We start from the raw sequence: 25,446 nt of genomic DNA on the forward strand, positions 1-25,446 counted from the left end.
TGTTAATTTTCCCCGCCCATGTATAGTATATATAAGTATATATACTCTTTTGATCACTCTCTTTCCCAATCCGTGAATTAGTAAAACACACTCAGCACACAGTGAGGTGAAGCACACACTAATCCCGGCACAGGTGCTCTCAAGGCACCTAATTCAGCCATTCTACCGGTCGGGGTTCGAACCGGCAACCCTCCGGTTACAAGTCCGAAGTGCTGACCAGTAGGCAGGGATGGATTACTGCACGGGCCTACCGGGCCCAGGCCCAGGGGCCCAAGGGGTCAGGGGGCCCTGAAGCCCAAGCCTTTGCATGGAATCATTGCCTCAATATCAACAAATCAGGATGTAGGCTATGAATCTGATTGAATTTAGTATTGGCCATCCCCAAAATGCACAAGAATACAGGAAATCACATCAAACAAATGAAAAATTTTCTGGGAGAGGACCCCCAAACCCCCCCTCCCACATATACGACAATTAGTGGGGGGCCCTTAATACATCTGGGCCCAGGGGCCCGAAAGTTCATAATCCGCCCATGCCAGTAGGCCACAGCTGCCCATGTTCATCTATTTGAAAGTTCCTCCAAATGTGTCATCTATGAATTGGGAACAAAAGTCCCAACTCCCTTCATGGTATTTGCAATGGCCACAAAGTTTTTGCCTGTTTGGATTAAATAAGAAAGCGACTGAGAAAGACTGGAAGGACTGTGCTGAAACTGAACCGGGTCCCCGGGTTTATGGTTCACTTTAAATGTTCGCTCTGTTATCTATTTTTATCTATTTGTTCTGGTATGATGACTGCTTTTTCCTGGTTTTTAACTTTTTATGCATTTTAAATGAATTTAATTTAAGATTTAAGATTTTCTTCATTACATCTCATTATATTAGTAAAGAGTAAATGTGTTATGTTTTGGCTCCTGAAAAAAAAAACGTAAAAATAAGTAGTAGCCTAGTGATAGATGAGTAATGATGATGAAGTACTAAGTGAGTAATTTGTTCAAAATTGTCAGTATTATATTCTTTAAACTTGTTTGCTTCTTTAAATGGCTTATATGCTTATAACCCGCAATCTAAAAAAATGAGCATAACATAATTCAAAATAATTGATGGGTCAAATGAACCCAACTAAATAGGTGAATGTAAACCATTCTTGGGTTAAAAGGACATGCCCATTTTCTGGGTCACTGTAACCCAACATCCCTGTCAGAATAACCCAATATCTGGGTTTATTAAGCTACCCACAAATTGGGTTAAATTACCAACCCATCTTGCTGGGTCATTCTAACCCAACATGTTTGCTGTCCCATAGTGACTCAATTTGGGTCGTTTCCAACCCAGTAGTTTTTAGAGTGTAAGGTTCCCAGAATGTTCTGGGAAACATAAATTGTTAACTGGGTTCATGGGATTTTGCAACAATTATTTATAATGCCTGTGGCGAGTGAAGCATGAATGAGCTGCCGTCAATGAACTTTGGACGTTGATAATTGGACACCAGATAAGTGATCAAGCACTGAGCTGATAGACGCGCAGTGCACTCTACCAGATGCACTAACACAGCGCGGTCCGACAAGCTGTATGGTAGGTCTTGACGTGTTTAGTTTAGCGTCTTTGTGTCAGCTGATATATCTAATCAACGAGTAGTCTATCAGTAAATGCATCGGAGAGGAGAAATCTTGAAACTAGCATTCATATCTAAAAACTTCGTAAAAGGGTTTAACGTAACCTTAGACAAATGCGATTTTATACAGTCTTAAAGTAGCCTACGGGATGTGATGTGATGGGGCTAGAACTCGTTTTGGGTTGTTTGATATGGGGTTTTAAATTTGTTTTGCCATGCACATACGGTTTTTTTTTTTAATTACGCCACTTTAGCGGGAAATCCCACCCACCCACTCATTTCTACAGCAGTAGCATAGGCTCCTATACTTATTCTGGCAAAACTCACGGATGTGGCAGACAGGCAGAGATAGACATGACAAATTGAGGTAGGCTAATTCCTCGAATTCTGACATGCGGCAGAAAAGTAAATGATCAGCTTTACAGGTTAGCACCACTGACTGAATGAAATATATTACATATTAGTAATAAAAGAGTTATTAGACGTTTAATTGTTTATAGGGTGTCAGTTTAACCACAAAAAAGTTGACAAATGGCAATAGATAGGCTGTTTGTAAGTGTTAGTCAGTTAAAATGTCATATCAGTAGCCCTTGGGCTATTCTCAAAATCTGTTGTAAAATCCCTTTATTCAGGGAGGAAATAGCGCACTTAGGTCCATAGACTATGGGTTAAGACGAATAAGCATGAACTGTTCTTTCGCTCTTGCTTTCAGCTCTCCGAGCTTTCCTACCTGATCAAGCAGTGGAAACAGACACTCATATCACTTCCTCCCTCCCAATGAGTAAACAGTGATGCCGGTATGTAGCGATGATATTTTGGGACCAACATATTCTAACCGGAAACTTTGTTTCTCATGCTTCTCATGTCTAGCAAGGTGGGTGTGGACTAATGGAGGTTGGTGGTGTGAATGCATGGAGTGTAATTCATTCGTGCAATACCAGAAAAGGGATGTGTGTGCATGCTTCCTGTGAATGCCTTTTTTCCAACCAAATTTCTTTGTTTAAAGTTCTGAAACATTTGAGGACGCCCATAAGAACTCGTGGGAGCCAGTAGGCTATGACTTCTACTCATGCTTCTACTGTGTAATTCTGTCAGCATGATTATGCTACACAAAAGAATCCCACTGTATTCAGAGTCAAATTTATCTGAGATTTGTTTGCATACTGAGCTAGTCTGTGAAAATACAGGTAGTGACATATTTTCTCCATACTCAGCATTGAAAAAAACATATGTAATTTGGAATGAGTTAATGATCTCCTTTTGGGAGTTTGGAGAAGTTACTGTCTCTCTGATTTTTCTTCTTATTTAAGGCTAGTAAGACTTGGATTGCGGGAACCTTCTTCAAGAGAGAATGTGTGAAATTCCTTCCAGCATCCCGGGACACCCACAGGTCCAGTAGACTTATTTTACCATGGCTCATAAAGTAGAATATATTGACAGTGTAATAAAATACTTGTAAAATATTTTTCTTTTTTTTACAGATGTTCTTCAGTTTGTCAGGTGTGCCAAAATCTAATCAGGTATATTGATTTGTCATTTTTGTAATTGTCTCAATCTCAAGCATCATCAATTCAATTCATATTTCAGATCAGTTTCAGATCTGTGCCCTGATAAGTTTGTCAGGTGTGCCAAAATCTAATCAGGTATATTGATTTGTCATTTTTGTAATTGTCTCAATCTCAAGCATCATCAATTCAATTCATATTTCAGATCAGTTTCAGATCTGTGCCCTGATAAGTTCTTGACCTCCCCAGGTGCTGTTGTGGGAGGCTTATAGGGGATCACCTGGCATTCACACCCAGGACCCTGAGCCTCACCCAGACAGAGCTCACCCAAGATGCTGGGGAGTGGTCTGTGGAGCTCCACACCAAAACCAGTCCAACAGACGCCTTTGGCACGATAGACTTCCAGGATAGCGCAAAGAGGTCTTGTCGGGCCAAAGTGAGTGATAGATGAATGGTGGTCAGTGGTCAAAGATGTTTTTCTATCCTTATTTTAGTCCAGTTTCTAATTGATTGATTGGTTGTTTGAATGAGTAAAAATAGCATGTGGCAGTACTGTAAATAGTAGCATAGTATACCTGTATTCCCACCTGCAGTATGTGAGGCTATCATGTGACACCAGAACGGAGCAACTTGTCCACCTGATGCTGCGTGAGTGGCAGATGGAGATGCCCAAGCTGGTGATCTCTGTCCATGGCGGGGCCGAGAACTTCGCTCTGCCCCTCAAGGTGTCACAGGCTTTCTGCAAGGGGCTCATCCAGGCAGCGGAGAGCACAGGGGCTTGGATATTCACAGATGGCATCAACACAGGTGAGTGTCATCATCTAAGGAAAGATTGCAGCCAGGTAAAATTAACCTGTCAGGTTATATCCATATCTTCCCTTGACTGACTTAAAGTGCATATGGGGTACCCAGTTTATTTCCACTTGTTGAAGACTGAAATTATGAAATTATGAAAGATGAGTATTATTATGGCTTTTGCTGTAGGACTCTGTTGCGGATGTGCTGGGACATTGTGTTTCTGAAGTGAGTATTATCAGTGTTCCTTGTGTTACAGGTGTGTCCAGGTACGTTGGGGAAGCCATGAAAGAGTATGGCACCCATGACCTGTGCAAGAGGAACACTTTGGGAATCACACCTTGGGGAGCCATTGAGAACCACACTGACCTCATAGGGAAAGATGTAAGTTCAACATGACATGGAGGGTTTGCACACTCCCTACTCTCTCTCTTTCATGCCCTGTACTGTAGTTCCTCTTTTGTGCAGTACTGTGTTGTTGCTGTGTCTCTGTTACATGTGGCCTTCTCCTGTGTCAGGTGCTTAGGCCCTATCAGACTGTGGGGAACCCACTGAGCAAGCGGGCCTGTTTAAACGGCTTCCACTCCCACTTCCTGCTCGTGGACGATGGCACTCTGGGAAAAAATGGCGGACAACTGGATCTGAGGAAGAGACTCGAGCATCACATCCGCTCGCAGAAGATTCACCCAAGTGAGTGGGTTTGCTTTATGTAATGAGGCCACTGCTACTGTGCCACGCAAACACAGAGAATGTATATGTACAGTATGTATATGTAGACATATACATGCATACATGCATATATGCATGATTTATATTTGCATATTCATTCAAAATGCTGCTCAGTATCTTGATTGTTGTTGATGTTTGTTGCAAGTGTGTTATAGATACATCAGTGGTTTTCATGCTTTTTGCAGCTCTGCATGTGCATGTCATGAGTGTTTGAGAGTGTGTGTGTGTGTGTGTGTTGTCAGGACTGTCCCAGGGTGTTCCTGTGGTGTGTGTGGTGGTAGAGGGTGGTCCGGGCATCCTGTCTCTGGTGCTGGAGTATGTGAAAAGTTCTCCCCCAGTGCCCGTCGTTGTGTTTGAGGGCACTGGGAGGGCAGCCGACCTGCTGGCATTCGTGCACAAACAGACCGCTGAAGACAGGTGATCTATGCTCACTCTATTTTAGCCGCATGCTGTGTGTGTATGTGTGCATGCATATTTGTGTGTCTATATGTGTGCTGGTATGTTTGGATGTGTATAAATTCTATGTGTTTCACATCCTATGCAATATTTAAGAGTGCATGTCTTTGTGTATGCGTAGACAGATGGATAGGGACATTAAAGACGACCTCCTCCTGAGGATCCAGGACATGTTCAGCATGGACAAGAGGGAGGCCAGTGAACTCTACAGTCTCCTCATGGACTGCATGGACCACAGGGAGGCTGTACGTATGTAGGCTGTATGCAAGAGTACACATGCACAATGACACACATAATATGAATGCACAAGGGTATGGATTCTAACTCGGTACACTTTTAGTCAACTTCAGCAAGCTCCAAGCTGTGAGCTCAAACCTCTCACCAGAGTCACAGACATCCAGGACATTCAGTGAAGAGCTATTTGATCTTTCACTGATCTGTCTCACTGATGTTAACAACGTCATCTACTGTACACACAAACACACCCACACTCACATTCTCATTTATCTTATCTCATCTCATCACTTCCCTTTCCTGTGGGCATTTTTAGGCTTCTCTTCTCATAAACATTACCAAGCAGAACAGTGTGTGCTACTGTACGTCACAGTCAGGTTGCTACTACAACCCCATGTGTTTTTATAACTGACCCATTTAGGAAAAGGCATTTTGGGTAAAGAATGTATTTAATTGTTAAGTTCAGTTTGTAGTAGGTAGTATTAAACTTAATCAAATGCTACAGGAGATAAAGGTCCGAGAGAGAGACGGCATTGCATACTGGTCCCCAATCTGTATCCCTTTTTTCAATGGGTATTTCATGGCATTCTTAGGCCTTTCACATACAGTAAGCAATGGCTCAAGACTAAGACAGAATTAAGACTAAGGGAGGAGTACTGTGCAAGGCAAGCCAGGGGTTTCTCCTTTTTTCTGTGATCAGGTTTCTTCACTTAACTTAGATCATCTCACCTCTGCTTTCCCCTTTCCTCTCTCTCTAACCATTTAGCATATATATTTACATTGTCCAGTTTGGGATTACAAATCATTATTTTGGACCCTGAGTGTCACAGTGAGTGATACTATTGTGGCATTGTGGATTTTGAGCATTGGTGAATATTGGGGGGGGGGGGGGGTGTATTGTATATTGTGAGTATATTGTGAGCCTTGGGACTCACTGAAACATTATAATGTGTAACTTAAAGAAAAAAAAAAAAACGTATTATACACTTATTTCATCACTTATTTCACAAGTGTATTATACACTTATTTCATCACTTATTTCATCAGCATCTTTCCTTTCCTCTTGATTCCTCTTTTTGTCATCCTTTCCTCATTCTCATTCTCATTCTCATTCAATCACCAAGTTCTCCCTCCGTCTCCCCCCTCCTCTCCTCCTCTCCTCCTCTCCTCCTCTCCATCTCTCCCTGTGTTGAGAGCACAGTGTTGGCATTGTTGTGTGTGCCAGTGACGCCTGCTGTGCACTGGGTCTCAGCACTCCAGTCATGGAGCTGTGAGCCCCCCCACGTTCAAATCTCCATCAAACAGAATGCTTGAGTTTGGCCACACCCAGCCGTCACATGCTCTGTCTCTCCCTCCCTCCCTCTTTCTTTCTCTCTGTCTTTCTTTTTCTTTTTAGTTCTTGCGTTTCTAAATTAAGAGTGTGGAGGACTAATTGGAATGATGGGCCGTGAAGCATATTTCCATATTAATAGAAGTGTGGGGATTAATTTGCTCCCTGGACACGCCAATGCTTTGATTGGATGTGAATCACTCAGAGAGGAGTGCTGTAGGAGATGGGTGAAGGGGAGAAACCCATAAGAACTGCACTGGGTTTCTGCAGTGGAGGAAAGTTAAATGACTGCTCTGAGGGGGGTGGGTGTTTTCCTGTTTCCATTGCTTAGCATCTCAAGATTAAGAGGGAACCACACAGGAATGAAAATGAGAAGGCGCAGACCAGTGGGTTGTGTTGTGAAATGTTTCTGGACGGACGAGTAAAGGTCACCTCTCTAGAGTTATTCAGTAAACAGTGTGTACAGTTCTGGAGGCTGTGTTTACATTCATAACAAGTTTGAGAGCAGCTCCATCAAATCTTCCAACAATCTCCATTGTACTTTTTTTGACCATTTTTTGGTTTGTTTCTTGTCTGCATAAGAGTTCATATTAGCCATTCCTCTTCTTGTCTCTCAAACCAGGTCACAGTTTTTGACTGTGACTCTGAGGATCAGCCTGATGCAGATGTGGCCATTTTGACAGCCTCACTAAAAGGTAAAATAACCTGACATTTTATTTTCATCACCACCATGAATCCCCTGACACAATCATGAGCCAATACCATTACATTAACTAGACCCTTCTTCAAAATTGAGTTAGCCTAATGCAAATAGGTAAATAGTTAGTCAGATCAAATGTGTTGACAACAGAAACAATATAAGTGAAGTCCACCCACTTAAATGTATTCTAAACAGTCTCACTTCACAAACATGTCTCACTGAGTCTCTTAGAGTGATGATCAATTAATTGGAAATTATTTTCATACTTCATCTGTGTTCTGCTTTACATGACCCTGTTGTGTGTTGTGTGTTGTGACCCTGCCTCTGTCAGGCATGAATGCCACATCCCTAGAGCAGCTGAGCATCGCTCTGGCCTGGGACAGAGCAGACGTGGCCAAAAAACACATCCTGGTGTACGGACAGCACTGGCAGGTACCACTGCGGTTAGGCCCAGCGCTTAACAGAGGCAGGAGAGTGCAGTGATTACTGTACATGTCTCTGCGTTTACTTTAGCCACATCATGAGGTGTTGATTTTTTTGCTTTTTAGTTCCATTCCCTGGTTCAGGAATTACTCTTAATTATCTAATTAGTCAGTAAATTAATTAACAAGTCTAAAAGATTGACACAAAATAGAGGGGATACTTACACAGACAGACTTTTGCTTAGCATTTCTGTTTTATACACCCATACATCTAGATGGTGGAAATGTAGCTGTCTGTTGCTATTGACTGATATGCCTCTTTGTGAATGTTTTGTGTGTTGATGTTGGTGTGCCTGTGTCTGTGTCTGTGCTTTCATGTGTCTGTAGGTAGGCTCTCTGGAGCAGGCCATGCTGGATGCTCTGGTCATGGACCGTGTGGGTTTTGTGAAGTTGCTAATTGAGAATGGCATGACGATGACCCGCTTTCTGACTGTTTCCCGTCTGGAGGAACTTTACAATACGGTAATCAGCCATATCCGTCATCATATATAATCCCCAAAATCTGTTCTTGACAGAAAGGTAGCATTTTAGCTGTGATGGCACTGGCATTACCTTTGACAGATGACTTAATTTTTCAATCACACCCAGCAAACTGACCCTATGATTTCAAGTGTTACATTTAAAAATGTATTGATCTGTATTGTGTTTGTGTTGTCATATGCCCAGTTTTCCATGCAATAAGACAGCGCCAATAGAGACAAGAGAGATGCTACTAATGCTACTTCATTAAAAGAAATGTATTTGCATTGCATATTTAATGCATTTACCTCTCTCTTTCTCATAGCACCAGGGTCCAACAGATACTTTTCTTCACCACTTAATTGAGGATGTCAAAAAGGTACAGGCTTTTAAGTAGAATTGCCCAATAATTGAAATGTTAAATTTGTCTTTAGTATGTTTTTCACTAAGGAAATGTCCTGCACATATCAGAATACTGTGGATGTTATTCTCTTTCTGTTGTGCCCATGTTATGCAGCATGTCTGCTTGTGCCTTCACAGGCTCACCTCCCAGCTGGGTACAGGATCTCCTTGATAGATGTGGGCCTGCTGATTGAGTATCTGATTGGTGGAGCCTACCGCAGCTCTTACACGCGCAAGAACTTCCGAGCCGTCTACAGTCGTCTGTGCACTCAGGTGAGGACCATGACTGTGTACGTTTGTTTTTGAAGGTTTGATCTCCAGGGCAATTCCCGGCAATTCCCGGCTTCCACCCTTGAGCAAGGCCCCGAGTTGCTGTAGGGAGAATGGCCTTTGCAAAAGTGTCTGCCAAATGGATAAATGTAAATGTAAATGCTGAATACGGTAGTCTGATCTGTAGTATACTGCAAAAAGATTAGATATTGCCCTAATAGAAAGTCATTTGTTTGTAAATTGTTTTAGGTTGTTAACATTTGTGTGCATCACAAAACCCATTTTCTGCTGTGCTTGTGCGATGTTGTTTTAGGAGAAAAGGGACACTCCGTCTGAGCTGAAGGTGGGTCCGAGCACCGAGCTGAGTGAGCCTGCTCTCTACGTTTACAACTTCAATGACCTGTTTGTGTGGGCAGTGCTGAAACGTCGCCAGCAGATGGCGCTCTTCCTGTGGCAGCACGGGGAGGAGGCCATGGCCAGGGCCGTAGTGGCCTGCAAACTCTACCGCGCCATGGCCACTGAGGCCAAGGAGAGCAACATGGCCGACAGCCTCGCGGATCAGCTGAAGAATTACTCACTGTTAGTGCGCACACACCACACTCACTACACACATCAATTCACAGAAACACATACCGGTATGTTCTGTATGATGTCAAACAAAAGAAGTTAATTTCTAAGGTGAATTAACTTCATGAACAGCACATTTTGTACAACTATACAGACTGTATGCATAATGTGCAGAGCATTCTGTTAGCTGGGAATGCTAGCTCACTTTTAACTGATCCCCCTCACTGAGTCCTTACTTCCCCAGAGAGTTTGGGCAGCTGGCCGTGGGCTTGCTGGACAAGGCCTTCCGGGAGAATGAGCGCATGGCTATGAAGCTGCTAACATCCGAGATGAAGGACTGGAGCCACTTTACCTGCCTACAGATGGCCGTGTCGTCCGGCCTGAGGTCCTTCGTGGCCCACTCTTGCACCCAGATGCTGCTGACTGACCTGTGGGTGGGCCGACTCAACATGAGGAAGAACTCCTGGTTTAAGGTGAAGGAGGGGCAGGGAGGTGGCATGCTGGTCTGCTTAACATGTTGGGATCATTAATATTGTAATTCAGCTGTGGAAGTGACCAGTGGTGTGTCTGATTAAATTGTAAAAAATGAAATTGTATTAATACAATCGTAAACTACACTTGAATATGACTGCTATTTCTATATTCCTGTTCCTATAACAAAAAATAAAAGAATGATTATATAAAACTGTATATAACACAGCTAGCTTTAATGAAGACAGTGAAACGAGATTATAACAAGGGAAGTCACAGTGGGCTCTACCTCCTGGAGCTGAGCTGATTAGTAAATCTAGGCAGTAGACATAAAATACACAAAACACTGGGAAGGACTTTTTAAAACATGGAAATTTATCAAATGTCTGCACTTGTGTTGTTCTAGCTTGTGTATGCTGTTTTGACTAATTACCAGACCTGCAGTAATTACCAGACTTCCTCTAGATCCATATGGCTGAGGGTGATGTTTGTGTGTGTGTGTGCGTGCATGTGTGTGTGCGTGCGTGCGCGTGTGTGTGTGAGTATGTTAGTGCTTGAGTATGTATGTGCTTGTGCAGGGCTGTGTTTCTTATGGATCATTCATTAGCATATGTATGTGCAGTGTACGCACATGTATGTATATGTAATTGTTTTGGGCACACTATAAATATATTGTATGTATTGCATTATTGATATGCATGTGGATGTGTGTTTTGTGTTTATGTGGGTGAACATGAATGCAACAGATCATCCTGTGCATCCTGGTACCAGTGTCCATTCAGCTGTTAGAGTTTAAGAGCCAGGCGGAGATGTCACATGTTCCTCAATCCCAGGAAGCAATGCACTTTGGATTAGACAATCGCGGCCTTGACGCAAACGAATCACAAGGAACAGCAAAGGCAGTAAGTACTGATCATCTGCAGTACCAGTAGAGTGGAGATCTGGTGTAGAAATATTTCCTGATAGCTAGAATATAGAAATGCAATTTGTCCAATGGCTTCCTTGTATGAGTTTGAATGCAGCCGTTGGGTCTTTCACAGGGGTACGATGCCGAGAAAGCGTCAGAACGACAGGAATGCTCCTCAGATCTCTTCTCACAGTGGATTCAGTGGCTACAGAAGTTGTATGACTTCTACAATGCTCCTGTGGTCAAATTCTGGTTCCACACCGTAAGCGCACATCTCACCTTTGCATATGTTATCTGTGTTTCAGCAGACAGTATGTCTTTCTATAGTGTTGAGGTGACTTTATTCTTCTCCCAAAGGAGGACATGATCTTGGATGACGAGCCAGACCCACATTAAAATGTAGAGTCTGGGCACTCACTTTTCGCAGTGGTCAGTCCGAGGGGCGGGATAATCAGTTGTCTTTCAAATTCCCTCTGCACGCAATAGGACAGCGGCAGCGCTATGAGTCCCATGCGTTTCCCACCAGCGGAGCTAGTTGGCTAGTTCAAACGGTTGCCAACTTAAAAAAACTTAACTCGTGTCACACTGTTCGCCAACAGCAACATCCAATTTATTTGTTTTCAAGTAGTAGGGAATTCAAGCCAAACCGTTGCAACTCTGCCATCAATCATTATGTTAAGCCCACCTAACGACTCTATACACGATTTCATTGGCCTGATTGAGTTTCGATTTCTGGAGCTCACAAGCCAACGGAGAGTTGCTAGACTAGAACACTGCTGCATCAAACAGACATTATAAGACATCATAATGACAGAGCACAATAGTAGATCATGAATAAGCACTTCTATCTTCTTCTATCTTTCTCTGTTGTCATGGTTCGTTTTGCAGATGTCCTACTTGGCTTTCCTCATGCTGTTCTCCTACACGGTCCTGGTGAGGATGGAGGATCATCCGAGTCCTCAGGAATGGCTGGTCATTGCTTACATCATGTCAACAGCAGTGGAGAAGGCCAGAGAGGTGAGAAAGAGACGTCACCAAGGGCCATAAAGTAGACGTTTTTTAGCAGAATGTGTTTAAGGCACCCTTAACTAGATTTGCTCTCAGGGTCCCCCTCTGGTTGAGAAGCACAATAATAAACGGTCAAAGGGCCCGATTTTTGCGACGCAAAACCCAGCCTATTATCTCGACGAAAAGCTTTTTCCTATCTTACACTTCACTTTTATTAAACAATGCGCCCAGGGGTGTGGCAATTAACAACATAAGGTGTGGTTTGGTGCATGATCTAAAAATTGCTATCTTACACCATCTAAAAAGCATTACGCTAATTACCAATTGGAGTTTTCTCTTAAAAGTTATTCACAAAGCCTTTCAGATCTACTCTTAGTAAGGAAAAATTACAACTCCTAAACTAAGAGTGAGTCTTCGTTGCTATAGATGACGTCATTACTCATGCACGAGCTTGACTGAAGTGACCACCTTGATTGGCTGATGATTGTAACGCGGGAATGATTCCAAACACCTTACAATGATGAGTGACAGGTGACAGGTCTGAGAATGCGTGCGCTACACAAGTAGTGCGAAGGACGGAAGATGATGAATAACTGAATAAAATGGCCTAGCCTAAATGGATAAAGAGTAAGACAAAACAAATAGCCTAGTAGCCTAATAAAACATAGGCCTACGGATTGATGCAGTAGGCTAGGCTATCTTTGCAACATTATTAAATTAATCTGTCACCATATGCCTACGTTTGCAAAGAGGAGAACATTTTAATTTGATTCACAATGAAACATTACATTTAATTTACATGTTGACAACGAGTAGTTTTGGTTGTTGTTGGTGGCGTTATAGCATCCCTTTTATGCCTACAATGCAAAATTGTTCCCTCGCGATTGGAACCTCCTGTTGCGCATACCCATTTCAAAACATCGCAACGTGAAATGCACAAAAAGCTGTTTATGCTCTAAGAATAGGTCTTAGAGTCTCGACTTCTTTTAGGCTGTCCCAGACTTAGGTGCTACTTTTAGGTCTAAAATGCTTCGTGAATTACTTTTAGTGAAAAAAATTAAGAGTCCTAAAGTTAGGAGTGACACGCCCATTATTTTTAGGAGTTGCTCCTAAATTCGCCACTTAGGAGCTACCTTTAGCCTTAAAATTCTTTGTGAATACGGCCCCTGGTCTATAGCGAAAGGCGCATATAAAGCTTAGCTGAAGAAACACTGTCACGAGATGTAGGCAGCAACTCCTCTGCAGGATAAAGTTTTTTATTCAGTCATTCGGACATTACTGGGGTAAGTGTAGCTTTTTCCAGTCTATGTTTTTCGATGGTAATGTGCCATCAAAATGATTTTGAAAACAAAAAACTATGAAGGTTGCCTTTAATATGATACACATTCCAACAGCATGTCATGTTCTTCACTTTGACTACTATCAAAAACTACTCAGAAATAGTCTATCGCTAGGAGCAGTCATTGGAAGTGCAGGAAAAACAGATCTAGCTTCAAAATGAGAGTGCAAAAGTAGAGGGAAAATAATGACAGAAGACAGAAATGTCCCATATAGGCTTCCATTAAAGAGTAAACGTATTCCTCGAATTCCACTATAGTGTGCGTGCCGGTCTCAAAGGCCATAGAGTTTTACCTTTATGTTGATATGATTTTATGATTCTTTTGCTACTCATTCACCCCAATTCCAGCAGCTGAATGACACTGTATCTCATGTGACTTTGGAGCTTTCCCAGCTGTAACACATTCTGCCAGAGACGCTCTCTTTAATGTTTTATCTTAATTATCGCCTTTTATCAGACATCAGTGCAACAGCTTAAACATAGTTCATAAAACAAGTTTATCTGTGTTCTTTATTTGTATTACTCACACAAAGTTGACCTTTTTACCTGACTGTTTTCAATGCTATGCTAACACAAAGTGGTTTCCTTTGCTGTTTCCTTTGACGTGTTCTTACATTGACAGGTGTTGATGTCAGAGCCTAGAAAATTAAGCAAGAAACTGAAGGTGTGGTTCAGCGAGTACTGGAACGTCTCCGACTTTGTCGCCATCTCCCTCTTCCTGGCGGGGTTGGCGCTGCGGTGCGACCCATCGTGGCTGGCGACTGGGCATATCGTCTACTGCCTGGATGTAATCTTCTGGTTTGTCCGGGTCCTGGACCTGCTGGCTGTCAATCAGCATGCTGGTCCTTACCTCACTATGATCACAAAGATGGTGAGCTTGTTCACCTCCACCTGAATGTGTAAATGCACCTATGAACACCTATTAATAATTATGCCCTTGATCTAAAAAATAGTGAGAGAATTACATTGTGACATTTAATACTCTCTGATATATTATTGCAAACACCAGTGAACTGCACAGACTCAGTATTGTTCCATTGTACCTTTGGGCATGTCTGCAGACCAGCAACATGTTTTTCATTGTGATCATGATGGCCATCGTTCTTTTGAGTTTTGGCGTTTCCCGGAAGGCCATCCTCTCTCCTAACGAGGATCCATCCTGGACTCTGGCTAAAGACGTGGTCTTCCAACCCTATTGGATGATCTTCGGAGAGGTTTACGCCGGTGAAATTGATTGTGAGTCACATGTCATATCCTCTGAAATGTAACAAATGTTGTAATGGTGTGGTGATGGTATGTGGTCTGAAGGAGTCACTGCGACTTTGCACTTTCTCTCTCTGGTGTCCAAGGAGTGACTATGTGTCTACTATTTTTCTTTTCGTGGTGTCCCAGCCTGTGCAGATAAAAATGCCACTTGTGTTCCCGGTGCCTTCATTACTCCATTCCTCCAGGCTGTGTACCTCTTCTTCCAGTACATCATCATGGTCAACATCCTCATAGCTTTCTTCAAGTACGGACTTTAAACCAGTTTTTTGAGATTATCACATTTTTCCATCTACAGATTTGCTCAGTCTGCCCAGTCTATTTTGATATGCATAGTGTACCTTTAGGTCTATTTTGATTTGCATAGTGTACCTTTAAGTTGACAATCTTGCATAGTGTACCTTGACAACTCTTTAAATGTATTGTCCAATTTGGCATTAGATATACTCAATGTATAATGTAATTTACTCTAATTTGTTTAATTTACTCTAATTTGACAGTAATGTGTACTTTGACATGAAGTCCATCTCCAACCAGCTGTGGCAGTATAACCGCTACCGTTACATCATGACCTATCAGGAAAAGCCATGGCTGCCGCCACCCCTCATCCTGCTCAGTCACATGACCCTGTACGTGAGGAGAGTCTGCAGAAAGAGCCTGGGAACCTCGGAGCAAGAGCAAGACTCTGGGCTGAGTGAGTAATGTGAAAGTAATAAAACATCATCAACTGGGAATAAACTCTGAACAAGTCTGATTACACGTTCAAAAAATGCACCAAATAACGTAAGATAAGATAATATGCCAATACAGATGTCATATAATAGTGCTTATTTGATTCTGGATCTTAATCATGGTTTGCTCAAGTAATGACCTCAAGGACACTTGGACCTTGTTAGTACTCAGTTGTGAAAGTAGCAACTGTTTTCATTCTCAAACTCTGTGGTGTTTTCACATATAGCTTACAGGTGACCTCTTACCCAATAGTAAGTATAGATTACAAGGAGGAAGAGAGATATTTAAGGTACACTATGCAAGTTTTTCACCTTTAAGTATAAGTAAGTATATATACTCTTTTGATCCTGTGAGGGAAATTTGGTCTCTGCATTTATCCCAATCCGTGAATTAGTGAAACAGACACAGCACACAGTGTACACACAGTGAGGTGAAGCACACACTAATCCCGGCACAGTGAGCTGCCTGCATCAACAGCGGCACTCGGGGAGAAGTGAGGGGTTAGGTGCCTTGCTCAAGGGCACTTCAGCCGTGCCTACTGGTCGGAGTTCGAACCGGCAACCCTCTGGTTACAGGTCCGAAGTGCTAACCAGTAGGCCACGTCTGCTTCATCTTTACGAATCCAATTTGATGGTAAGTGAACTTGTAATAGGTGAATCGTTCACCTAGCATAGCTATACAGCATAGACGTAGCGAGTCGCTACCGAGAAAAACCCGGCATGCAACTTCAAGAACGGCGGCCTGACAAATCTTGCGAGAATCGTGAAACATTACCTTGTCTGTAGATATAGCTCGTTGTTAATCCTTCACCTCCACAACAAAAGCATTTTGATTGTGTACAGGGGGGATAGGTCACGAGAAGTTTGCTATTTACAACAGCAGAGTAAAATATAAATATATCGTGTCTCTAGAGGGAGCTCTACTACAGTCGCCAAAAATACCTAAACTTGCATAGTGTATTTTTAAGAAGTATTAATCATAATGAGATGACGTCATTTTGAAGGTCACTGACATGCCCCCATGCATAGCAGATGTCAAGTCTACTGTGTCCATTTCTACAGAGCTGTTTTTGGCCAGTGACGACTTGAAGAAATTGCATGAATTTGAAGGGAGATGTGTGACAGGATATTTCTTTGAGAAAAATGAAAACCTGCACTCTAGCCAAAACAACAGGATCTGTTACACAGCAGCAAAGTTAGTAACTGTGCATATTCCTAATGCCTATGTGTTCATATCAGTATATTTTGCGACCAGATGGTTAGCATCTTGTCATGAAACTGTCAGTATGCACACAAACCTGTGACAAATCAGATGGCAAAAACAATTTGGTTTAGACATTTTTGTATTCATCAAATTTTGTATTTCTGAAAGTTGCCTGGCACAGAAGTGACCCATTATTTCTCTAAATCAGGACAGGAGAAATGACCATATCGCTGGGTGAGGTGGCTGAGAAAGTCCACTTCATTCAGGACAGCCTGCAAACACTGGACACCCACCTCGGTCATCTCCAAGACACATCTGCCATGGCGGTGGACACCCTTAGCCTGCTCGCTGCTTCCGATGACTACCAGCAGAGGGCAGCATTATACGGCCTGCACAGACCAATCAGCAGCTCCCATCTGGAAGTCCTTCACAGCTTGTGCCTACCGAGAGGTGGCAGCGTACCCCCCAGCCATTACGTCTTGGTCCAGAGACCCTACAGCAGCCATCCGCCATCCCTTCTGGGTAGCCTGGGCATGGGACAGCAGTCTCTACCACTGGGGTGGCAGGACCAGAGGAGCAGCGAGGACAGTGAGAAGGACTCTGGCGAAAAGCAGTGGAAATCCAAGCCCCGTCCTGTGCACCCGAGGTCACTCAACGACGTCCTCTCCACAGGGTGCTGCCGGCTCTCTCATGATTCCCTGCCTCATCTAGTCGGGTGGAGGGACCGGACTCCCCTTGGGTCGTGCGGGCCGTCCCGCACCAGCATCCCGCTGGTGCCCTGGAGCTCCGAGACTGCCGACCAGCACCAGCAACCCAGAGCCTGGCACCATGACTTCCACCTCCCTCCCAGCCAGGAGGAGTCTGCCGATGAGATCGAGGAAGAGGACGAAGAGGAAGAGCTGAGGAACTCCGCTGAAATGAGCTTGTCCAGAACGTCCAGCCATGCGGTGCTGCTTGCAGACTCTCCAGCGGACAGAGGCGGGCACATGGGCCTGGTGAACCTGGGCTTTAGTGGAGACCATAAGCTCCCACTGACTCAGTCGGGGAAGTTCCAGCGGTGGCAGTTCTTCCAGCACAGCCGCTCCCTTTCAGCAAGTGTGGAGAACATGGCCTTCCTGGGAGCTCCGCCAGCCTCTCTCCCACCCACGGCACTGGCTGGTTACAGCCGTAGTGTGGAGCATGTGAGCCATACAGGACAGGATACACCTCCATCTGGATTAACTCAGAACAGAGGTGCTCATAAGACCTGTATCCATGCATGATATTTTTTATATGTGTAGGTTTTTTTATTTTAAACCAATTGGCGTTGTAAGGTTGTTGAATGTCCGATTGTGGTTTGATTTCTTTCTGCTTGATCAGAATTGTCCAAGTCTGCTGACCTTACTGAATCCCTGGAGGGTCAGAAAAGAGTCTGTCGAAGGAAGACGGTGAAAATCCAGGACGAGAACACAGAAAATGTACAAAATGTAGGAGCCTCTTAGGATACCTCAGAAAAACTCCACTTCATTATATCAAAGCAGATTTGGGTTGAAAACAGAAAATAATATGAAGTCAAGTCTTCTATCTGAAGATTGACATAAATGCTTACTTCCTGATCCTGACTATTCTCCTAGACAGGTTTATTTTATCTATGAGCCCTACATGTTCGTAATTTAAATATTTATAGACAAATTTCGATTTACGAATATAGCTGATCCAAATTTTTGCCACAATATATTGAGATGGTAAGGTGAGACCGGGGAGGTGGTGGTGGGTCTGACTAGTTATTTTCTCCTACAGGTCAGAGAGTTATATTCGCACACTTCAGAGTGCTACAAAAGAGGCAGATGCCATGGGAGATTCCCTGCTCTACGGAAGTGTTCAACCTCTGCCAGCCTTTCACAACTGAGTAGGATTCTCTTCTTGCTGATATCTGAATATACCAGACATAGCCAACAAAACTATACAACACATCTTGAATCATTTTACATAATTTAGGTATAGCATGTTAAGAGGACTTTGCATCTGCATGGTGTGGGTCACAAAGCAGGTTTTCAGATTCACAATACACTAGCAAATTGTATGAGGAGTTCTCCTTAAAGAATTTCAGTATATGACTTTTTTCATTTGTTTTATTCTTGCTAGATTTTGACCATGTTGACTCATTGCAGAGGTTTGCTCAATCTTTTCAGGTAAGACGGTTTTAAATGTAATGTTGCATTTGTTTTCCAAGTGCATGGACTTGAATCATGTTATGGGCTTTTTTAGGACACAAGGAGCCCGAGTCAGTCTTTGTGGAGCAGCTGGGCGAGGTCAAATAGCCGAAGGTCCTCGTAAGTAGCTGTTTTCAAAGCGACGACGACGCGACTCCACGACTTGACGCATGCACACTGGTACACATACACATTTTAATGGGAACTGTACGTGGCTTATCAAAATAGATTTGGATGACTGCTACAGTAACATAATCAATATAACAGGCCGACCTCACCAAGCCTTTACAGCAAAATGTGATTTATGATTTATGAAGATGTATGTTTTTTTCTGTTTGTCTATTCTGTAGGATTCAAAGTGGGGCTATATCTGAGGGTAAGTGACCATCTATATTACGTTTAAACCACTGCTGTTATGTATCTCTAGTGTACACATATGTGTTTCATGTGTGACCCTGACTTTAGTGAGAGGCGCCACCTTCCAGTCCACAGAAGACCTTCACCCTCATTACTCAGGTTAGTTGGCATACTGAGCTGCAGGTCTAGAATGCGTTATTGGACAACCACTGTGGAAATGGCAGTTGTCACTGTATACTGTTCAAAATGATAGACTCTTTATCGTGTACTGAAGGTAGTTGTTCAATTAGTTTGTTCAACAACACTTTCAGCAAATGCACCTCTGGTTGATTTGTGTATTTGGCCTTTCTGTTTCTGTTGTTCACTGCCTGTTTTCCTTGTGCTTGTGCAGCAATGGAGCGCAATAACTTGATGAGGCTGGCTCACACCATTCCCTTCACACCAGTATCTTTGATGGGTAAGCTGACGCTCGTCCACTCATTTCTACAGGCAGAGATGGAAACAGTTGGCTTCTGAAAGTTCAAGTTCTAACTATGTTTTGGTTCTACCTGCGGACTTAACACAGGTGATTTAATCAATTAGCTGATCTACCTGATTGAAGAGTTGTAGAGCTAGTAAGAAATCAGCTGGTTTAGGGAATATTTGGAACTAACATTTGGTGGGACTTTTACTTTCTGAAGCTGTTGTTTTCCACCCCTGTGTGAAATTACTGGTCACTGACCACACCCAGTACCCAGTGTTCAGTACTTCTGTGTCCAGCTATGACTTGAGGCATCATTTCATTGTCCTATATGCTGGCAGCCGGTGAGGAGGTGTCTGTCTACACCTTGGAGGAGACGCAGTCAGACGGAGGAGGCACCGGGAGCAGGGCCCTCAGCATGTCCTCATGGTCTCCTCGAGGGCGCTCTGCCATCCTCCAGTCTCTCTCCCATGAGGGGGTGCTGGACGGGGGCCTGCGGCAAGCCTGGCGAGTGATCTGCACCTGGGCTGAGGAGGGCGTCCTGAAGCCAGGCGTTGTTTACGTGGTGAAGGCTTTCCATCCAGAGGTGGTCCGAATGTGGCAGAGGGCCTTCCACAGCGATACCTCTCTCCATCTTTGTTTACGGGTACTGAAATCTTCCCACAAGCAAGTCAGTTGCTCAAACTGAGTGCCTTAAAGTTAATCATTTAATCAAGAGTGATCATTTGGCATATACAGTAGCTTACCTCATGTGAAATGGAATTTTGACGTCAGCCACTTTGTAAGAATCACCAGCAGTGACATTGAAGGCACACACAGTACTGTCTTTCAGTCTGTTATAAGTAATATTTTGAGAATCCAGCAGTTGCTGATTGTGTCATAATCTGCTGGTAAACTGAAATAAAGAATGTCATTGATCTACCTGATGTGAGGTCAAAGTACTCCACCCTTTGTACTGTAGATGCAGAAGACTTGGAAAGTTTAAATTCTTGTGACAACAAATTAGCTAGGAATCAGAGCCACTGTAGCAGCAGATAGTGAGGAGGTTGTAGTGTGGACAACACCATGAGTCTGCAAGGACCCAAAACATTATGTACAAAGTGTCAGGTCTCAAGTAAAAGAAAGTTGTTAGGCTCTCAAGCGTGTTTGCTGAAACTTCCTGTTCAGTGGCCGATCCTCTCATTTTCTTGGATTATTGGCTTGTCTGTTTATTTGTTTGTTGCAGGAAATCCAACAGCAGAGAGCTGCCCAGAAGCTCATGTATATTTTCAACCAGTTGAAGCCTCAGAGCATGCGATACTCTCCCAGGTGATTTGGCACCATTGCCAGGAATCTACTCCATCACCGAGAAAATCAACACCATTTATTATAATTGTGAACTGCTTATTGTGACAGTCAATTCCTACCAAAATACTCTCTTTGTCCTGAGCAGAAATTTACAAAAGGAAACCTGTCAATTTCAAGTAAAGTAATGGGGTCGTTTCACAGCTGTAAGCGTATATTTGTTTCATGTTGCATCCCCTAGTATGTAAAATGTATCTGTGCTTTCTTTAAGGGTCTGCATGTTTTTTGTTTGTGTGTCAGTTAAGTTTATTTTTCTGACTACTCCTCAGGTTTCTGGATGTGTCCCTTGTGCACTGGCACGCTGATGACCAGTGGCTGACCATTGAGAGAAACATGGCCGGAGATTTCCGGAAGTACAACAACAACACTGGGGAGGAGATCGCGTCCTGCTGTAGTCTGGAGGACACAGTGCTGGCCTTCTCTCACTGGACGTATGAGTACTCCTGCCATGAGCTGCTGGTCCTGGACCTGCAAGGTATTATCTCAGCCTTCTGCAGATTGGAACATGGTTAGATATGATGGTGTTACTTAGAGCCAGACCGAAATGGGATTTTAAAGACAGATACCGATTTCAATATTTAAAAATTTCAGAAACCGATAAATGATAAATTAGCCAATATTGATTTTTTACAACTTGAACATGGGGACTCATGAACATGCCCCCAGAGTGTAGTACTGTAGCTGCCTTGCAGCTCTAGCTGTTGGCTGCAGCAACTCGAGCTAGGTAGAACCGATTTATCGACCAATAATTGACTCGAGCTAGGTAGAACCGAATTATCGATCGATTTATTTGCCAATAGATCGGCAAATAGCAAATATCGGCCGATAATATTGACACACTGATTTATCGGTCGGGCTGTCTGATAACTTGATAACGTGATGTTTCGCTGTTTTAAGCACGGTATTTGAAAATGGCATAGAAGATAACATGTGATGCTCTGTGCAGGTGTGGGGCTGGAGCTCACTGACCCATCAGTCATTCGAGCCGATGATGACCAAAGGTACTGTGATGGAGGACCCATAGCATAACAGCATAAACTCATTTCATGAAATCAACTGAAATATAACATGTGGGAAACACTTCATTTGGATTGTCTGCTTTACAAGCGGCTTGTTCAGATGACTTTACAGATGGCTTGACGTTCAAATTTACAGACACTTTGCAGATGGCTTGACATTCGAATTTACAGACACTTTGCAGATGGCTTGTGTAAATTAAAGTTCAGTCTATTGTTGTTGAGTAATGACTGAGCATCATCTTCAATCCCAACCCCTAACCTTAACCATATATTGTTGTTAAAGGATAATTACGGTATTTAGCACTTTGAGTCCCTTTTCTGGTTTGTTTTGGATGAACTAGAGTGGTGGACACAGAAATGTTGACGATGGGTCCTGTCTCGACTTTTTGACTCGTTTAGAATCGCCTTTGACTGCTTCAGAGTGGGTGGCTACAGTCATGCACAAACATGTCCTTAAAACAACCCCTAACGTTCATTTTCAAAACTGTGCAACTCACCAAGTGGTTAGTGATGTTCATTGATGTTCCAAAACAAAAAGGGTAGCGATATACAGTTTCTGTCGTGTTTTATTTGCCATTGTTTTTGGCAGACTCAAAGATCAAGCGGAAGTTTATACGTGGTTGTGAGGTATCTGAAAAAATAGTTCCTCTATAGCAAATAACACGGATTGAAATCATACATTGCACGGTTATATTTGTTTTTAATCATCAACGGACACCACTAACCACTCGGTGAGTTGCACAGTTTTGAAAACGAACGTTAAGGGTTGTTTTAAGGACATGTTTGTGCATGCCTGTTGCCAGCCACTCTGAAGCAGTCAAAGGCGATTCTAAATGAGTCAAAAAGTCGAGACAGGACCCATCGTCAACATTTCTGTGTCCACCACTCTAGTTGCTGCTAAATACCGGAATTATCATTTAACAGTGTTCAAATGGAGTAAGTAAGATGTTCTATGAAAGCAGTTGCCTCTGTGTTTTTGTAATTATTGGCTATGTGATCAGATACATCTAGGCTGTAGCTATCTGAAATAGCTGTATTATTAATTGTGTTTTTTCCTCTTTGTCCCAATAATGAGTTCAGCGCATCTGGTGATATGGTGTTTGGGCCGGCTAATTTGGGAAGTGATGCCATTCAGAGCTTCATCCGCAAACACAACTGCAACTCCTCTTGTGAAAAACTTGGGCTTTCAGGTGAGCAGCGTGCGCATGTGTGTGTGTGTGTGTGTGTGTGTGCGTGTGTGTGCGTGTGTTTGTGTGTGTTTGTGTGTGTTTGTGTGTGTGTGTGTGTGTGTGTGTGTGTGTGTTTGTGTGTGTGCATTTGAGACAGACAAAAAGGGAGACTAGGAGAGAGGTAGGGAAGTATAAGGTATAAGTAACCATATATTAGCATAAGATTGAATCAGAAAGAGACGGAATATGTGAGTGGTTGTAAGACATGTCTGTTCAGGTTCACAGTCTGTCCTCTGGGTAGGCTAAGCTGCTTTGTGGCATCTTGTGTGCAAAGAAACAGCTGCTCTGAATCGTCTGATGCTTAAGCACACTGAAAACAACCAAAGACCAGGGAACACCCAGGAAGAGATAATTAAGACAAAGAAAAAAATTGTTTCATCGCCATGACAACATAGGCAGAGGCAAGGAAATGTCTCCTTTTGTGGCGCATGCAGCCCCTGCCTTTGATCACATATTTAATAGTTCTTTTGTGCAGCAGAGAGTGCTGACTTTGATAAGTTATTAATTACCGTCGTAACAAGAGGGAGCCATGCTTCTAAGGCACAGCCACAAACAAACAAACAAAAAACACACTCACTCTTGTTTGATATTTCAAAGGTGCTTTGTGCTTGTGTATGTCTCTGTGTGTGTGTTTGTTTGTGTGTGTGTGTGTGTGTGTGTGTGTGTGTGTGTGTGTGTGTGTGTGTGTGTGTGTGTGTTGCAACCTCTCCAAGAATCTCATCAAAACAAATTATTAGCGTGGAGGAGATTAAAAAAAAAAAACATGTATGGACTTCATTAAAGCATCTGTAATGAAATGTCCCCGTCTTGTGATCATTTATTCATGCTGCCTCTCTGCATTTCTGGGCATCGTCATGTTTGTGTTTGTCAGACTTGAGGAGGAGATCCAGCCAGGGGAGCACCACGGAGGCTTCTGAGGAGGAGAACGACACCATCGTGACTCGCGTGTGACCTCCGTATCAGCAGACAAAAAACTCTTTTGAGCGCCCGGGGGTCCGGGATACCTTGTGGACAAGGCTGACCTGCTGGAGTCTGAGTCTTGAGGTAGTCTGACACGCGGACATGTGAGACTTTCCTAAATAGATTTATTTATGGGTTTTTCTTGCCTTCATTGATAGGACAGTGGAAAGTAGACAGCAAATGAATGGGAGAGAGATGGGGAGTGGGATTGAGAAATTAACTCAGGCCAGACTTGAACCTGGGTCTTCGTGGGCACTGAACCCGTATGTGGTAAGAGATGTTGCTGCTTGCACTATTACATTTTGATATGCTTCACGTTTCAATCTAAGAAAAGTCACTGATCCCACAAACAGAGAAGCACTTGTTGTGTCTGATGTCAACAACATCATGGTGCACTACTACTTCTGACATCTGTAGCTTTTGGTGTGCTGTCGCACGCTATGCTATGTTGTATAATGGCATAGCACTGAACACAACCTGTCTATGCATTCTCAAATACAGAGGATTTCAAAACATGTTGCGGAGAAACAATACTACCTTGAGTAAACAACAAATGACACATCATTTATAGGGATGATTTTGAGGCACATAATTGTCCCATGGAGACAGCATAACACTTTTTCAGTTCTCACTTTGGACAAACTGTAGCGGCAGTCACTAATGGAAATATGACATTGTATATTCAATATGACTATGCACTGTATATGCTAGGATATAATATCAGCTGAAATATTTGAAATATCTGAGTATCAGTATAGTTTTAAAGATAGGTTAGTGTTCTTAAACTGAGTTTTTTAAAGTGTTCAACGCATTCTTTTTTGTTTTTTTTTTGTTTTATAACATCTCCAAATGTTTGTCTACAAATTTGCTAGGCCTTTCTCAACTTTAGTGTATGTATTACAGTGTACAACATTATGTGATACAATATAAATACACAATCTCTACATATAGTTATTTTAATTCTAAATTTAATGCAAACTTTAAACATAAAGCTCTGTAATTATAGTACATACTCATGGAAAAAAATATATACACTGAAACTGCATACTCAAATGTCTACCACACTCAAGTTACAGACTCAACCACTAGAGGTCCTCTTGTACTAAAATATTGTCAGAACATCTTTATAACACGTGGAGTGATGCGGACATGTCTATTATTACCACCTTAACCAGATCTCAAGTGCAGTACTTATGATACTGTATGCAAATAATTGTTAACTATTAACTTTAAATATTTGTGTTCACTTCATGATCTTGATGTGTGATGTCACTGAAGTATTGGATTTGGTAATGTTTCAATAATGTTATTATGTATGAAACGGTGTTAGTTCATGCGAGTAAAATCCACTGTGATGTTTGTGAAAAGAACGTTTTTTTATGTGTCTCATCTCAAAAAAAAATCACACACAGCCAAAGA

At 42.7% G+C, this 25,446-nt stretch overlaps 1 protein-coding gene across 6 annotated transcripts; it reads left to right on the top strand.

Moving 5' to 3' along the window:
* The first annotated feature begins 1,493 nt into the window (after nt 1–1,493).
* Nucleotides 1,494–25,394, top strand: trpm6 (transient receptor potential cation channel, subfamily M, member 6). 6 transcript variants are annotated; one of them, XM_048242632.1, is made up of 39 exons: nt 1,494–1,574; nt 2,327–2,411; nt 2,925–3,004; nt 3,096–3,134; nt 3,369–3,555; nt 3,713–3,926; nt 4,174–4,298; nt 4,433–4,604; nt 4,886–5,060; nt 5,221–5,344; nt 7,286–7,358; nt 7,695–7,795; nt 8,173–8,307; nt 8,630–8,683; nt 8,845–8,979; nt 9,290–9,555; nt 9,788–10,016; nt 10,761–10,916; nt 11,055–11,183; nt 11,810–11,938; nt 13,891–14,139; nt 14,330–14,504; nt 14,661–14,778; nt 15,032–15,225; nt 16,325–16,457; nt 16,675–17,699; nt 17,826–17,932; nt 18,246–18,354; nt 18,591–18,637; nt 18,714–18,778; nt 19,009–19,034; nt 19,124–19,174; nt 19,407–19,472; nt 19,817–20,121; nt 20,701–20,783; nt 21,089–21,294; nt 21,766–21,820; nt 22,914–23,028; nt 23,939–25,394. In XM_048242632.1, the coding sequence occupies exons 2-39, from the start codon at nt 2,406–2,408 to the stop codon at nt 23,942–23,944; spliced, it is 5,664 nt and encodes a 1,887-aa protein (XP_048098589.1). In that variant the 5' UTR covers nt 1,494–1,574; nt 2,327–2,405; the 3' UTR covers nt 23,945–25,394. The 6 variants fall into 6 exon arrangements, with proteins under 6 accessions (XP_048098589.1, XP_048098585.1, XP_048098588.1 ...); XM_048242628.1 differs by having other exon boundaries at nt 22,919–23,028; XM_048242631.1 differs by having other exon boundaries at nt 17,826–17,923; nt 22,919–23,028.
* The last annotated feature ends 52 nt before the right edge of the window (nt 25,395–25,446 follow it).

This window comes from Alosa alosa, chromosome 5 (genome assembly GCF_017589495.1).
Source record: "Alosa alosa isolate M-15738 ecotype Scorff River chromosome 5, AALO_Geno_1.1, whole genome shotgun sequence".
Lineage (NCBI taxonomy): Eukaryota > Metazoa > Chordata > Actinopteri > Clupeiformes > Clupeidae > Alosa > Alosa alosa.